Source organism: Telmatherina bonti (genome assembly GCF_933228915.1).
Source record: "Telmatherina bonti genome assembly, chromosome: 9".
Lineage (NCBI taxonomy): Eukaryota > Metazoa > Chordata > Actinopteri > Atheriniformes > Telmatherinidae > Telmatherina > Telmatherina bonti.
In genome coordinates this window covers 26,472,648-26,490,133 of record NC_136627.1, presented here as the reverse complement: position 1 = coordinate 26,490,133, position 17,486 = coordinate 26,472,648, and the positions used below count along the sequence as shown (strand labels likewise).

Here is a 17,486-nt window from a genome sequence, read left to right as displayed (position 1 = left end):
ATTTAAAAAAAAAAGAAAAAAAAGTAAGCAAGAGACCATCTGCTCCTCAGAGCTACCTAAAAGCAGCAGCATTTTGAATTATTCATTTTTCTGACTGTAACACATTGTTGGAGACATTTTGTTGTGTGCTAAGAGCTTACCTCGGGTCTTGAGGCAGTGCGCCTTTCCCTCACAGCCAAGCAAAGATAGTAATGGATCCCCAGGGAGATGGCTATGGGAGTTATCCATTTCCTTTCTGCCTTGCAATTTCTCTCTACTGGGGTCTTTCCTCTATTAAATCCTAAGAACTCCCCTTCTTATTCTCAGCTTTCCACAAGCCATCATCTCAATATCTGCAAAAGTCCTGACTGACGTGGGGATTGGCTATGATGATATCACATGAGTGATTGCATCCTTGGAGCAGGGAGTGACATCAGTAAAATATTTCACTCGCCATACAGCTTATATACAATATGATATAACCTTCAGTGCACAGATATAGCAAGGGTATTAAAGTTTGGGAAAATGTCAAGTCTAAAATACCAACAAGGAGGATGTTCTTGTCTTTCAAATGACTTTCCTTCTATCTGTCTATCCTCTGTCAAAACCCTTAAATGTTTGGGTGAATGAAATATGGTCAGCTAGATATGTAATATCTGTCTTCATCCCTGCTCACAGGGTACCGAGCGCGGTTTGAGGACAGTGCTCCTCGGATTGTGGAGGACCCCTCAGATTTAATTGTCTCCAAGGGGGAGCCCGCTACTCTCAACTGCAAGGCGGAGGGAAGACCTACTCCGAGCATAGAGTGGTATAAAGATGGCGAGCGTGTGGAGACAGATAAGGATGACCCTCGCTCTCACCGAATGCTCCTGCCCAGCGGCTCCCTCTTCTTCCTGCGGATCGTACACGGGCGCAGGAGCAAACCAGACGAGGGTATCTACACCTGCGTGGCCCGCAACTACCTTGGAGAGGCCATCAGTCGCAACGCTTCACTGGAGGTTGCAGGTAAGGCTTTACGCTTCTGATAATTACCTAAGTGTGTTATTTTGCTCTACATTTGTATGTGTGTATATATATGAGTTTTACACTTGTGTCCCAGATTCCTTTTGGAGCTGCACTAGGGAATTCTGCTTGTGGAGACTGTAGATAGCAACTTTTGCTGAACAAGGACATATTTATTAGAATAGGTTATGACCTTTGGTTTTCTTTCTGGTTTCATGGCTGTAAAACAAACAGTGATGTATTTTGTCTATGTGTGTTTATCTGCTTTGTCCTAATGACAACACCTGCATTTTTTTTTTTTTTTTTTTTACATAACTGGTTTGGTAAAAAAAAAACAAAAAAACAAAACACTAAAACTACAATGTTTTCCAATATTTTCATAGTTTGACTTTTAAGGAAATATTAAATAATTTGAAAATATATTACTTTGAAAATAACTTGAAGTTATCAATCTCATAATTGAATGCCATATTACTTTATACTGTCATGTGTCTTACAATAAGATTACATGCTTAGACCAACATTGTTAGCAATGCATCATCTCACTTTGATTCCGGTGTCATGCACATTTTCCATTTAAACGTGTTTTTAATTAAAAATGAACATATTTACACTGAGTGTAGGCAAACTGAATGCAATCATTTGATCATTATTCAACAGGTGACTGTTTGACAATAAAGTTTGTCCTTTTAGATTTAAAAATATCACTTATGTAGCCTTTTGTGTGGGAGAATTCAGTCAAACATGGTTTAAGTGTGGAAAAGTAGATGAAAAAAATATATACATGTTCTTTTAATTTTACAAAAAAAAAAAAAAAAAATTGCAGGCTATGAAGCAAATAATACTGAGCTCTGCAATTATATTGGATGATTAAAAAAATGTAGCAACTGAATGAATTTGCAGGAATTTGAAGAAAATACTAGGAAACGTTTATTTAAATGTTAAGGCTATTTAAATGTTAAAGGCTATTTAAAAATTCATGGTTATACTTATATTTAAGATAAATTGTTACGTCCCTAAGAAGGAGTAACACCTAAAGAAGCAAGGTTACAACCTCAGATGAAAACACAGAAGAAGGTCAGAGTTGGGCACATTTATTCACTGCTCAGAGACCTTCACAGTCACAGATCCACAACCAGACAGCCATTTGCGTCAGGGAGAGCCAAGGCCAACATAACAAACAAAAAAACACCCCTACCTACAAAACAAAAGGACAACTTACCTACCAACCAAACAAAACAAAGTACAAACTTACATCTAACCTACTCTATAGTAACATAAACAAGAGAAAAGAACCCCATATGATAAAACAAAATGGCAGCTCTCCCCTACAAGGCCTATCTAGAAGAATGCTCAGGGTTATATTAAACAGAAACACAATAACCAACATATAACCCACAATGTCAATAAGCTAATGTACAATACCAACATGGTGTGAATGGCAAGTGCCCAAAAAGGCCCAGATGTGCAGATCCTGAGGTCTTTCAAAAGCCACTCCCAGACCTGATTGGCTGGGTTTTACTCGCTGCATTCATGTTACAAACAGTCACTTTAATGGGAATATATCAAGTTAAATATAAGTAGACTTCATAAAAAGACAAAAAAAAAAAAAAAGTTCAAAGCACATAAAAGCAATATTTACTTTCTTTAACTGAGTTTCTCTTTTATCCACAGTGATTTTTTTCTAAACTAAAACCATCAACATTTGGAAAACTTTAATAACTAAAATGCATTGATTTTTACATTTAATACCAAAATGCAGCATTCCTGATTAGTTATGGTGGAACAGATGTGCTTTGTAAATGCTAACAATCCCAGTATTGTTGCTGGACTGCTTTTCGACAGCTTGTGTGCCATCACATCACCAGTCACAAGATCGTGTTAGCTTTTTTGTTGCCATGTTGTCAGTTGCTGAGGAGCATTGTTGGGAAATGTGAGCTTCCTCAAATGTTGGTGAAAGTGCACAAGATTGTGCTATTGTCATCCCCCCCACTGCTAATTGTGCCAGCGTGGCATGGCTCTGGGCTCCATGGCTCCTTGGCACAAGGAAATGGATTAGTCAGTGGGTTGATTAGGGGAAAGAGCAAAACAGATTAGCAAGGTTGAATTGTCCTTGTTAAAAACACAAAACAGCAATTTGAGCTTGGCCTTATCTTCCACCATGCTGAGGCTTCCTTACTGAGTGTGTGTGTGTGTGTGTCCTTATGGCTGGCTGACCTCATCAGCAGCTGTGTCCAAAAATAGGGACTGTCTACTCAGATATAATATATATTGGGAGGCGTAAGCATCTGCAAGTCATGCTGATATCCAAGCTGGGAGCAGATAAAATGTGTATTCTTGTATATTACCTCCTTTGAATTGTCGATAACTAAACTTAGCATTGTGTGCTGTGGCAGATTACAGCATGGTCATATAGTAGAAGGGATGATTCACCTGCAGGCACGAGTGAGTAACAGTATTAATAAGTGCCTGTTTTGCTCTAATCTCTGAGCCTGCAGCCATCCAGGGCATATGCTAAGGCAGCATGGTGGTGGTCTGAGAGCCCCCCTCCCCATCGTGTGAGGTTGTGCTGACTGTGGGGTAAAGAGTGACCCAATTAGCTGTGACAGAGGGTAGGAGTGGGGGGGTATGCAGTGTTAATGAGAAGCCAGTTTTAAGCTGGTGGTCTTGCAGAAATTTGTGTTTGCTGGGGTTGTGTGTGAGGCAGAGGTCTGAGAACCAACAGGTGGGAAGAGGAAGAGCTTAAAACTCCTACTGAGCAGTAATTAATACTGATGCATCTGTTCAACTAGTTCAGCCCAGTGGAGGCAGCAGGAGAGCTGACACTAACCTGGTTTTATCCGCGTTAGTTGTTTTAAGTGAATGGTGCGTAATGTGTTGAACTGCATGACTAAGACTTGTACTCTTTGTACCCTTGTGATTCTTTTGCTCTGGTTGCAGCAAGAAATGGTTTTATTCCACCATATGACAGGTGTAAACTGCAAAGGTCTCATGTTGGAAATTTTTTTTCTACTTTTCTTTAACTTTTCAGGTGCACTCTGCTGTCATAGTACTGACACAAAGAATATTTTAGTTTAGAAAAATCAGTTCAAAACATTGCTGACAAATGTCTCTTTGTTTGATTGGTTGAAGTTAATAAATTCCAATTCAACCCAGATGTTTCAGTTTAATTCAATTCTCCTTTTTTTCACAACTTCTTAATAAATGTGTGACTGCTTCACCGTGGACAACATGGATGTGTTTTTGCAAAAATATGAAGGACAAGATCAGAGTTTCAGGTCCAAGACCTTGTTTCTCCTCTCACATTTCAACCAAAGCCAAAAAGCCTAATTATTACAATAAAAAGGCTTTTTGACTAATTTTACAAACAAGTCTATTGTTATTAATGTTTCTAAAGGAGACACTTACTTCATACATCAGATAGAGTATGTTAAATTATGTGAAATGTTTGAAGATATTTGGTTTTCAATCAAGGAAAAAAAACAAGAGAACATGCAAAACCATCAAGCAATTCTACTTGTTCCTCTTTGTGCTTTCTAGCAACTTTAAACACCAATAATTTGCACATTGCCATGGATACCTGATGAGCAAACTGGCTTCTTTGCCTCACTTCTGAATATCTTCATATAAAATACATATTCAGAGGTTTAGTTTTCAGTAATTCATAGCTTGGTTTTTTCATTGGGATGAATGGAAATGAAAGGTTATGAATGCTAAACGACTTCTGTGGACAAAGTCAGAAAGAAACATACATGCAAACTTGTCTAAACAAAACATGCGTAGGGTTTGAACAAGACTTGTGCCTTGTTTGAAAATGCTAATTTTCTGCATTGTAATAATTTTTTTACAGAAGCTTTTTGGGGAATGGGTGGCGTTTGAACACAAACCCTTTGCTCCTTAATTGGATTACTGTGATCATGCAGATTCTGTTCTAATAAACAGTGTGAAAAGCTCAGAGACACGATAGAGGAGGAGGAGGGACACCATCACGGACATGAATAATCCTTCATTCTGTGTTGAATAAAATGCAATCTGTTCACCTTCTTAAAGGGAAGCTGCGAAGTGTAGCTCGTCACCGGGTATTTCTCACATGAGTTTCTCCTCTTTGTGGCTACTCCTTCAGAACATCCTCCCACCTCTATGTAGTAGAAGGATGAGGTGTTATTATACTGGTCCTTGTGTTCATGTACTGGATTTTCTACAGAATGTATCCATTGTAGTTATTTGTAAATCTTGATTATAATATATGCAAAAGTTAATTTAAGACTTGAATTATAACCAAAAAAAAAAACAAACAAAAAAAAACAAACAAGTGATTACCTTACCTCTGAGTCATACGGTTTAAAAGAATTCAAGAAAATTTATTTCTTTGTTCAGTGCAGGCAGTCCCTATTTGCTGCATATTTGCAGGTTAATTAATGCTTTTCTGCTTAAATGCACGTTGTACACCTTGAGGTCCACAAGTCATGTTTTTAGCATAGCCGTAGTTCCTCCCTTGTAGAGTATGCTGTAGTAAAAAGCTTGCATTGCTCGGAAATGCCAGCAGCAGTCATTACACTATCTTTTTCTTCCAGTGCTTTTCACTGTCAGCTGCCAGTAACCAGCTGACTTGCCAGGTTGCTGTAAAAGCAGAATAATAAGGCAGTGTGAGAGGACTGAAAGCTATTCCCTCATTCTTAGATTTTTTTTTAAGGGAAGTAGTAAAAATAGAAGGGGTACCTATTCCACAATCATGAATGTGAATGCCTGTCTGTCTCAGAGCACACACAGTGACACAGTGTGTGGAAGGATTAGAATAAAGTAGGACAAATGAAAAATAAAACTTGCTTAAAAGGCTTTAGAGGCAGATGTTCCTCTTACTCCTGATGAGGGATTAGAGAGGAATCAAAGTTGTGAATGCAACTTGTTTTCTATCTTCCTGTGTGTGGTGTTTTCATTTCACAAAGAGAATGTTCAAGTATAATGTGTATCTGAATGCTGTGCAGATAGTTACCAATAAAAGGTCACACACTTGTATGTTGTCGGGCTGCCTTTAGCTTTATTAACTGCAAGCATTTGCTATGTTATTGTTTTGGTAAGCTTCTGCTGTGACGCAACATTTATTTCCATCCAGTTTTGCATGAATTTTTCACCAAAATCTTGTATTGATGGTGGGAGAGTCCAACCACTGCACAAAGCCTTATCCAGCACATTCCAAAGATTCCCAATCGGGCTCAGTTCTGGACTTTGTGGCGGTCATTTTATGTGTGAAAATGGTGCTCCCTGTGCTCCCTGAACCACTCTGTCACAATTTGAGCCCCATGAATTCTGGCATAATGTCACCTCTGAAGATGGAATAATCTGGTCTTCCAATATATTCAGACAGGCTATGGTTATGTGATGTGATTTAATTCGGAATTAATCATTTGGAATTAAATAATTTGGGATTAACGTATTCTCCTACAAGTTTACATTAAAATAATAATTCCTGAATGAAGGTTTACATGAGACACGTCCTTCGTGAATTCCTCTTTAGAGCGGCGGGTTGGGAAGGGTTCTGATTGGACAAGAGGGTGCACATGATGTATGACGTATACCGGCAATAAATGCTTCTTGTCTTTTCAGTTGTAATTTGTAAAAACTACATAATAAGTACCAGTTTTGCCACTATTTGAATTATAAACTTGAAGTACCAGCTAAACACGAGCATACTACTTCACTTATTGCAGCAACTAAGAAGACCACTGAACAGGGGAGGCAAAACAATGCGCATCATCGGGACAGGACGAGGTAACCAGCATGCGCAGAATGACCGGCATTAACTTAGAGCGAAATTAAGATTTACATGACAGAGGAATTAAATAGTTCGGAATTAAAATGCGAATAAACCAGCCACTTACACCGGAATTAAGTTTATTCCGAATAGAAATTTGCATTAGGAATTAAGTGTTTACATGGTTGTTTTTCATCAGTTTAAAGCGGAATTAACTTTAATTCAGAATTAAACAGGAATTAAAACTCCCATGTAAACGGAGCAACGGTTAGATGACCTCATTCTTTGGGCTTATTATGCTGCCGAACCTCAACCTGGCAAACTGCAGCAATCCCAGATCATAGCACTGCCCCCACAGGCTTGTAGAATAGACACTGGGGGCGATGGATGCACCACTTCATCTGCCTCTCTTCATACCCAATGCTCCCATCACTCTGCAACAACGTAAATATGGACTCATCAGACCACATGACCTTTGCTCCAGACTCCAATCTTTATGCTCCCTGGCAAATTGAAGGCTTTTTCTTGAATTTGCCTCACTGATTAGTGATTTTCTCATGGCTCCACAGCTGTTCTATTATGGCTCATGTGGAAGGGTTCTTACTCTCACTATTAAACGTGTTCTGATGAGTTTTACTGTTTAATTGTTTTTTTTTTTCTTTTTTTATGATCACCAGTCATCATCATTCAAGATGCTTTTCAGACCATTCTCCTTCCTGGAAGACAACAGTTTCCCACTATCCTTTCAGTTTTTAATAATACATTGGACAGTTCATAACCCGATTACAGTAATTTATGCAATATATTTTACATGTTTTCTCTGCTTGATGAATGCCATTGATTTGAGCCTTTTTTCGGCCAGACACTATTTCACAGTGTTGTCGTCACAGAGGAAGCTTTTATAACTAAAATGTGATCACACTTTGGAACATGGAGGAATTTATAACTAAAACTGCATCATGAAGCCTGTTCGCCCTGGAGTGTCTTCTCGTCCCCCATCAACACAATCAGACAATGGCTGGATTAAAGCAATCTCTCTTCTCTGTAAGCAAAGCCTCCATTAGCTATGACAGGGCAGTATCATGGCAATGGGATTAGACCACCTCCCTAATGGGTTTACCGCTCATGAAATAAAAGAACAATAGGAGGAAAGCAGCAGGGTCACAGCAGAATCAAAACTGTGCACTTCCACTGCCCTTAAAACTGTGTGTCCAGCTTCCTTCCTGTCTGCTATGAACTCGCAGAGCCTGATCTCTGTTCACACATCTGTCTCTTTTGTCTGCTTGGCACCCTCACTGTCGCCTCATGTCTTTATGTTTATTTTCTCTTCTTTTTGTCTCACTCATCTGCCATGTTTCTTTAAATATGTCGAGGGGATGCATTTGGGCTGCAAACTCAAAGACAACACCTTTGCATTTTGGTATGATCTTATTAGGTTTTTCTCTGTAATGTTCATTTCCCTAAAAACACTAACAGATGGCCCTTCTGCTGTGTTTTGCTTCAGAGCTGAACAATATATTACAGAGATAAATATCACTTAGAAATGAAGTGATGAGTATTCTAGGGGAGATTAAATCTCCTAATCTGTATATCCCTGAAATATTAAAATCATGAAAATGATTGGTCGCTCTCGGAATAGCACCAACAGGAATAGTGTTGAAATAGTTTTGGCCTGCTCTGCTTATTGTTTAAGCTCACAGGATGCGCCTTGGGGGAACATGAGGATTTGTCTCTGCAAAGTCAGGGTGAAACCTTAGCTGCCCTGCAGAAACTGTGTTGCCTGTCTGAACTCAGAGCTGACGAGCTGGAGCAAGAGCCGATTACTCGGCAAACCCAGTCGTTTTATGTCTGAGAAGTTCCTGCAGTCAGCAGCCCTCCCCTTCTCCCCCCCACGGGAGCGGGTGATTGTCTCTGTGTTTCTGAAGAGGCTGATCGATTCTATGGTGTTGCCGTCATCACACGCAAACATCTGTGGGAAGCTCTGTTTGGCGTGGCAGACTTTGAAGCGGGAGGAGAGAAAGATCACACTGAACGCAGCTTCCAAGAAAACTGCACTTCAAGATGTCAGGAATATACTCCTCTCTCCGGCATGTGTTTAAACTCTTTAATGTCTCACTTTCAGAGGATCTGTGGCCAGAGATTCAAATGCTATAGGTGTGTGAATGGGTCATCGTTGCAGACGTGTGTCATGGATTAATTGAATGCTTATATCTTTTTTCATTGCAGTCTGGTTGGTAAAGAAGCAAAGGTCTCTTTGCACCCAACTATGCAGGCCTCATACAGAGAAGTCTAAAAATATTGCAGTGTTCAATTAGTCTGTCGAATATCTGAAAATAGGCAACCAAATAAAGTTTTAACTTTGTTGAGACTTCTCAGTTTTTGTTTAATCAAATGTCACAGGACTTAAAAAAAAAAGACAAGGAAGAAAATCCAATTTTCTTACTCAATAAAGAAGGTAAACTCCCATTTTATTTCAACGAGGTGCAGTTATATCAGAATCGGAGTGGAAGAGGCAGCCAGATAAGGTAAATGGATTGACTGATGTTTATTTTAGACCTGAGAGAAAACAGTCTGCTGCTTCACCAACTTTTGGAATATTTATTGCTGTTTACCGAGGACAGTCTCAGCCATTTCGCCATTAAGATGCGATGCAACTTATCTGTGTATGCCTCCTTTTAAGACTTGAAGAGGTATTTGTGTGTTTTCTTTCTTTCAACACAGATGCTATGTGAGCATGTTTCATATGGTTATTTTCTACATTTTTTCAGACACATAAACTATTCATTTTAGAGCACCAATGTACAGAAAGAGAAGGCAACCAAATGAGGTTTAGGCTTCATATCTTCATTGGATGTCTCCAGTTTATTCAGGGGCTGACAATGAAAGGTTTTTATCTAAACATTAGCTCTGTCAAGCTTGTAAAGGAATCTTCAGGGTTTGGGATGCTTTTGAGTGGGCTCCTGCTAAATGTTTTTAAAACAAAGAATGAAATCATTTTTTGCTTCAATAAAATTAAATTTGTTCATTTAAATATGGTGTACTGCTCTATTAATTAATGATATATCAAAACCTGGGCCAGTAATAATTTTTCAGTTTGTCATTTCTTGGACAAAGTAGATGTTGGTGTCTCATTGGTAGCATTCTTTAACTTTTCTGAAACAAAAGCTTTATTGAATTTGTATTTCTGTCTTATTTCATGTGTTTTCTTGGTTTTGGTTTCCTGTTCTATTTTGTAGTTTTCCTTTAGTTCCTTCATGTCTTGTTTCCTGTTTTGCCTTTGCGTTAATTAAGTACATCTGCACTCAATTAATTCAACCATTTCACCTGTGTCTTGTGCTGTTTCCCAGTATTTATGGTCCTTGGTTTCTGTTCCTAGTTGCTGGTTCATTGTGTTTGCTTCATGCTGTTCTCCATGCCTTAGATGAGCCTTCCTGTTTTCAGTCTAGTTTATTAAAGCATCTTGATTCTGCATCCCTGGCTCCTGTCTCTTAGATCCACACCTCCATGCACCGTGATAATTTCCATTACACATGATGGTCAAGCAATGGATGGTGGCTGGGTTATGGTTGAAGGGAGACAAGCAGAGTTAATGTCACTTTGGATGAGGATTTATTTAAACTCAGTGGGTTTGGCAATGCAGTTGGGTTAAATGCCAACGCTGCTACGTTGAAATGCAGAAGAATACAGAAAAATGAGAGTGAAGTAGTGCAAGTCAGTTTAACACCAACTTTTAAAGGACTATTCATTTGTCCATTTTCCGAACCGCTTAATCCAAATCAGGGTCGCGGGGAAGCTGGAGCCTATCCCAGCAGTCTTTGGGCGAAAGGCAGGGTACACCCTGGACAGCTTGCCAGTCTATTGCAGGGCCTTTTAAAGGACTAATTGAGATTCATACACTTATAATACAAAGCTATTTTTTCACTTAGGTTTTAAGTTCTGTTCTAACTTACATCAATGTTATACTCAAAACTGTTGTTTAATTATGTGTCAATTACTCAACAAGGAAAAAAGAGCTTCTTATTGTTTTTGGTGTTTTTATCATTGCACTAAATGTGGTGCTGCAGAGTTTTTTTTCAGCTCATTGTTCATTATGTTTGGTCAGTATTTACATTCGATGCTATTTGCTGACTTCAGCTCCACATTCAATGATGTAGTCCCCCACAGACTGGTAAACAAGCTCAGCAGCCTGGTATTTATTGCTCACAGATTCTAGTCTTCCTTACTGACTGGCCACAAAAGCTCAGGGTGGGTAACCAGATATAGTCCACTTACCCTGAATATAAAGAACTGAGTTCAGAACACCACCACAGTGAGACGAATGCTGAAACACTACAGAGAGGTGGGCCAGCATTTGGTGTAGGGGTGATTGTGTCTATTTAAAAGCACCAAAGCAAAGGATATTGTTGTGGACTTCAGGAAAACCAGGTAATTTACACATTTTTTTATTCAAATAAAAGGTACGGATCTCTATAGTACCAGAAGGATCAAGCTCCTGGGGGTTCACATCGCAGAGGGTTTGATGTTAACTCCTAATATTATCCTACCAGGTGAAGGAAGCTTAACCGAGGCTTTTCAGTTCAAAAAAGGCAAATGCCCTCTCAGATTTTAGTGAGTTTCTGAAGGAGCTCGACAGACTTTTCTGAGCTTTTACTGTTGTGTGTGCTGCTGTGCTTACAGTGTAATACACCACCTGCACTGCAGAGAACCACAGAGACTTAGTCCAGATAGTTAAGGCTGCAGAGGTTACTGTACCCAACTCCCCAGTCTGGATGCAGTTAATGCTGACTGTCTATATTAGAAGGCTAGAGGCATTATTAAGGGCTCAATCCACCCAGGTCACAGACTGCTTCTCCCTCCCCAATCAGGGAAAAAAAAAGAAAGATACAGGACCATTAGGACACACACAAACAGACTGAGTAACATTATCTAACCCAGCTACCACAGACGCACACACCACATATACACACCCTTAGCTGCTGAAGACTGAAGACAGCAAACAAACCAGCCTGTGTTATCAGCTCTACCCCTGCCTCATGCGTGCACAGAACTCCTTACATCCAGGACTAGCAATACAATGTTTACAGTGTGTACCAAATGTTTGCTGTGAAATATCTGTTTACTCTGTACTGTCTGCACTAAGCCCATTTATATTTGTCAATGCTGCTGGTCTCATGGAGAGTTTCTAAACAAAATTTTGTTGTATGACTACAAAGTCATGTTTTTGCTGTCTTATTTAAAATAAACCAAATATAACCCACAAATTAAAAAAGATAAAATAGCTCAAAATGGATTAAGATGTTAAAGAATGACAATATATTAACAAATACAGTAGATGCATTTGTGTTTATATATTTGGTGTGTCTGAGCATCAGTTAAGTAAATTAGTGACTAATATCATCAACAGACCTACAAATGAAAAGGTTTATTAGGTTTCGGTATGACTGCAGCCTTTTATGAGGAGGTCTGGAGAGAAGCATGAGAACAGGCTGAACAGAGTCGTAGCTGCAGGTGAAGAAGAGAAAGTAGCAGGTAAAACAAAGCGTTTAGAAAAAAATATGCAGGTCTTCAGCAAAAATTTGGTGTCTTCACTGTGATCGGTGTAGAAAACATAAAGGAACAAAACCATCTGCTGGTGTGACATAAGAGAGTCAGGACTGGGGAGGAAAATAAGCACTTTGTGATGGTTCATTCTTTGAACTCATACATATGTCATATTCTGTGAAGCGGGGAAGGTTCAGCGGGACCTTGCTTGGTTTTGCTCCCCTCAGATTGGAACTCTGCTTCGTGCTTATCTTACTTTCTGGCCCCCGTTGCTATCGCGGATCCACATGGTTTATTTTGCATATGAACTGTCTGAATTTGCACTGAACTAGGGTTGCATAAATAACTGTGTTTCTGTTTCTGTTTCTGTCTCTGTCCTTTTTATTTTTATGGGTGGGGGTTGACTCCATTTTAAGATATTTTTCTGAATTTAAGTCATTTTTTGTGCCAGTATTATTGAAATGGAACAAAAACTAAATACAGAAAAATCACTGTCAATCTTTATTGTTCACAGTAAGAAAAAAAAAGCCAGAGAAAATGGTTTTGTGCATTTTCCATTTGATTTGGGCAAAATAAACAGAATTTTTTTATTTTATTTTTTTTTTAGAAAACGTTTAGTTTTTACATATACAAGCTAATCAGGAGAGGTAGCTCAGGCAGGTTTATTTCCACAAAATCATCAAATGGTAGACCAGGACCTTAAATGGTTAAAATCAATTAAAAACATTGCATTGAAATTCTGTTTGAAAATAATTCATGCTTGTATTTGGTATGAACTACAATTTTCTTCCACAAAACAGCAGTCTGCTCTTCAATCTCATGAGCCTCATTGGTACAGCAGTCAAGCCAAAGGAATTAGGAAGTAACTTATCTTATTCCAGTGTTCCTCCTGTAACCACGTATGTTTGATGGATTTTAAAAATTTTATTTGGTAAAGAATTTGAATTTTCAACAAGATGCTGCATTCAACTTCACTTTCATCATGATTTTAACCTGAAGTATTTTCATTTCCTCCTCTTTAAGAATTTCCCATTTTAGCAGTTTTTAACTGGAATCAATGACTAAAAGTGGTTTTCCCATCTGAATAAAACAGGCACATCATGCACACACTCGTCACCATTTCTCTGATTTTTGAAAAGATGTTTGGAGAGATTTTTCTCAGAGTGCTTGATGACAGTATCTAAAGCAGGTTTGGAGTTGCACAAGTGTGAACTTGATACCGAAAACATTTGGCATGACTTACCACATGACAGAAAGGATAACATTTAATATTTTGCAACACACCAAACATGGGTGTAAATGCAGACGATCTGTTATCTTTATACCAGCCAGACATCGCTGAAATATTCATGAAACTGAAAAAGGAGAGTGCATTGATTGATTAGCCTGGAATAATAGTACACGTTGGTCAAAATAAAAAGCCTGCAGGCTTTAGCTACAGGATGTGGTCCAGTGTCATGGGTGAAGCTGTTACGTGTGTCTGTTTGAAAGCATGAGCCTGTCAGCATTCAAGTATGAGTTTCCATTGTAGGGGAGGTCTGATGAGAAGGCTCAGTTCACAGTTCACACTGATGCTTTCATTTGTCAATCAGCAAAAGATTAGAAGGTCACCGTGTCAAACTTCTCATCCTGTCCCCATTCACAGGATGGCAAGAACCCAAACTGCAGGGTTGACATGGGGATAGGATTCCTAATTTATGACTGATTTCACTCCAGACTGAGTTGCACTACATATTTTCAAAATGGAGATTAAATCAGAGGCCCAGTTCGTTCTTGAATGCTGGGGCAATTTTCTCTACCTCACACATGGGCTAAATTATGAATGGGATATTATTTGTTTACTCCATGTTGGACTGAAAGATGTGCATAATTCATTCGCTCTGACAGGACAGACAGAGGCTTGGGAAAACATTAAAACAAGCACAGACTAACGGGATGTTGGGAATTTCAGCGGCTATGCACATGCAGGAACTCAGTCGCAATCAGGTTGTTTTCAGTCAACCCCCAGCAAAATGACGGTTTGCTCAGGAAGAGGCCATCTTAGTTATATTCCCAAGACAAAACTGGTGTTTCATTTGATGGTACTGGTTATGTGGTCCAGCCGCTGCTTTCTGGCCTGATATGCAGTTTTTGTTTTAAACGCATCAGAAAGACAGGACCTCTCAAGCTAATTGGATTCATATGCTATTTCTTCTTAGTACTGAGAGATGATTTCCGGCAAGCCCCGAGTGATGTGGTGGTGGCTGCTGGTGAGCCTGCAGTGTTGGAGTGCGTCCCGCCCCGTGGCCACCCTGAGCCTACCGTGTCCTGGAAACGCAACAACGTCAGAGTCAGCACTAAAGATGAACGCATCTCTGTAAGTTACACACAAATACTCCCTTTGTGCAATAAGTGAACTGACAACACAGTTTATCTCCATAAGCCCAACAATACTCATCTTTACATGCTATTTTTTTTTTTTTTTAATTTTATATTGGTGAATGAGTCTGTGTTTCCATATACATATCAGAACACAACACATAAAATGGTCCACAATGTTTCCAATTGGTCTAATAAGACATGTTGACACATTATCCCAGTGATGATTTAAATCAATGTTTCAGATTCACTGCCCACTTACTATAGAGTGATAAAAAATAAAAGAAAATTATCATATTTGGTATTGTATGGATGTTTGTAACTTCAGTGAATATAACTTCAGTGTTTCACATTTGCCAGTGTGTTGAAATAAACGCTCAAAATGAAAAATCTCTGTGGCATTATAGCCACATTTAGCAGCTTAAAACAATAATAGAGAGAAAGTCTAAGATTGTTATAATAACTCTTAGATGCACATTGACCTCAGAGCCTTGAGGAACAATAACACTACAGTATATCCAGTACATGGGCTCAGGAATACTTTGAGATGCCATTATGATCAACAACAGCCACCCCTACTTGCAGAAATGTGACTAGAGACTATAGTTATGGTTCAAATGTATTAAAAATGAGAAATAAAGACACTTTTTTCCCGTTACATCTCAGTCTCAGACTTACACTTTTCTTTGACGTTTCTATTCTCCTTCTTGCAGCATTCGTTACTCAACATCCAAGGATAAATCTATTATACAAAAGGGAGAAACAATTGAATTAGATTGACAATAGTGTCAAAAGACTATAATTCAAAGTGAACATCTTGTTACGCTATGAACTGGAAAATGTTTCTGGTTTTTGCAGGTCATTGTCATTCTGTTCTCTCATGCGTAAAACTAAGAGCTGCGTTCGTGATTGTTGAAAAGCATCATTGAAGGTGACCTACTGAGGCTGACACGTTGAAGAAGGACATAATTTGTCGATGTAGTGGTAGACGAGCTATTTATCGAAAACAGAAAAAAAATCCATTAATAGTAAGAACTGAAGTCTGACTCTGAAGATATCCCATAGTTCCACAAGTACAAATCCAGTTCGCTCCACAACGTAGAGACATACAAGAGTGATTTACAGAATTTTAAATGCAAATGATAAATAATAACTATAGATTTTTCCATCAAATGTGGAGACGACAGCATTGACTTGTGTCTATATTTAAGGAGTGGAGAAAAATAATCTTGAGCTGTCACTGGGCTTGCTTTTTAGATACGAGGGGGTAAACTGATGATCTCTAACACCAGGAAGAGCGATGCTGGCATGTATGTTTGTGTGGGCACGAACATGGTTGGAGAGAGGGACAGCGATCCTGCAGAGCTGGTGGTGTATGGTAAGCGCCAGATAGTTTCTCTGTAAGTCCCACAGGGAGGATAAAGTGAACAAGCATTGAGCCGTCCTTTGTTCTGCAGAGCGTCCTGTGTTGGTGCGGAGACCGGTGAACCAGGTGGTCATGGAGGAAGAGACTGTTGACTTCATATGTGAAGTTCATGGGAATCCCGCTCCAACTGTGCGATGGCGAAGAGAGGAAGGGGAACTTCCCCGTGGGAGGTGAGGGTGACGGACATGAGTGCAGACCAGTGAATAAAGGGTTCTGAGATACACAAGCTGAATCAGAAAACAGCTTAGTCATATAGAGGGTTATTAACATTTATGACCCAGAAACCGAGTGTGACAATGTAGCTGTTCTTTTATTCATATCAGCCTCATACAGCAGTATGGAAGAGACCAAAAAGTATTCATTAGTTGGCACAATCCTCAGTGACCAGCTTCATCCATCATTTTTAAATTCAATGATGATAATAATGTCACGATTATTTAGCTAAGCCTGTTAAATTATTTAATTTACTTTCCATTTCCATAAGAGCCATAAAAATAATGCTAAAATAGCAACTTTTACCAGACCTCATGAACCACTGGACTACTCAGTTTAAGCAAAGTAAATTGGATGTGGTTAAATCTGCATTAAATGAATAAGCATATTATGTAATCAATCATCAGTTAATTGATGCAGTCGCGCTGCAACCTGGTGCTGTCACTGAGATCTGATTTGTTGTTTACTTGGCTTTTTTTTTTCTTAAAATTGATAGAATCTCTGAGAATTAAACATTTTGGAAATATACACAGTCCCTTAAAAGATGGTTTTAGATTAGAAACCATCCCTACTTTCTATGTTATCTTCTCCAGAGTTTAGTTTTCATAACTGCGTATTTCTGAACGACCTCTCGCTGTCAGAGCTTAGACGATAGAGTGGTCATTTTCTAACAATTGGGAAATGGATGATATGATTTGTCAGTACCTTTACATGTCAAGCATGTCTTTGGGCAAGACGCTGGACCCCCTACATTAACTGAAAATATGCTCATCAGTGTGTGACTGCGAAGAAGATGAATTAAAAAATGTGCATTTACAAAGTGTAATTATGTGATAAGAACTTTGTCAGTGTTTGTGTGAATATGTGAAAGAGAAACACATTGTCAACCTACGAGGTTAAAATTTCCTATGAAAGTGTGGACCATCTGGTAAATATTCTCCCTGCTCCCAAACTTTAGCTGATATTACTGTTATACCAAATTAGCTGTGGTATTAGCAAGGTCATAACAAGTGTTAAATTAAACTTGCTACACTCTATGGAAACCTAACTGGTCTTTTTTTGTAATTGTGATGAAAAAGATGTAGTTTATCAAATATTCCTTCTTTTTGGATACTAAAGAACAACTTTATTTTAGCAAAACGCAGTCAACACATTCTGACTGAAAACAGGAAAGTAAAAAACATTGATTGTTTTTTTAAATTCATTCATTCATTA

The 17,486-nt window shown here is 38.8% G+C and overlaps 2 protein-coding genes across 2 annotated transcripts in view; both read left to right on the top strand.

The window, feature by feature from the left end:
- LOC306760077 (lens fiber membrane intrinsic protein-like) overlaps positions 1-17,486 on the top strand; it is a gene marked incomplete at both ends in the record, with an annotated part of 92,250 nt that overhangs the window by 16,082 nt on the left and 58,682 nt on the right. The gene's annotated exons all lie outside the window — the stretch shown is intronic.
- The window catches only part of LOC306760211 (roundabout homolog 2), a gene marked incomplete at both ends in the record, with an annotated part of 79,454 nt that overhangs the window by 14,098 nt on the left and 47,870 nt on the right, over positions 1-17,486 (top strand). Inside the window, 4 exons of the mRNA XM_079246010.1 lie at positions 658-984; positions 14,473-14,630; positions 15,890-16,010; positions 16,090-16,228. Of these exons, the coding sequence (XP_079102136.1) occupies positions 658-984; positions 14,473-14,630; positions 15,890-16,010; positions 16,090-16,228 (745 nt within the window). The remainder of the gene's footprint in view (positions 1-657; positions 985-14,472; positions 14,631-15,889; positions 16,011-16,089; positions 16,229-17,486) is intronic.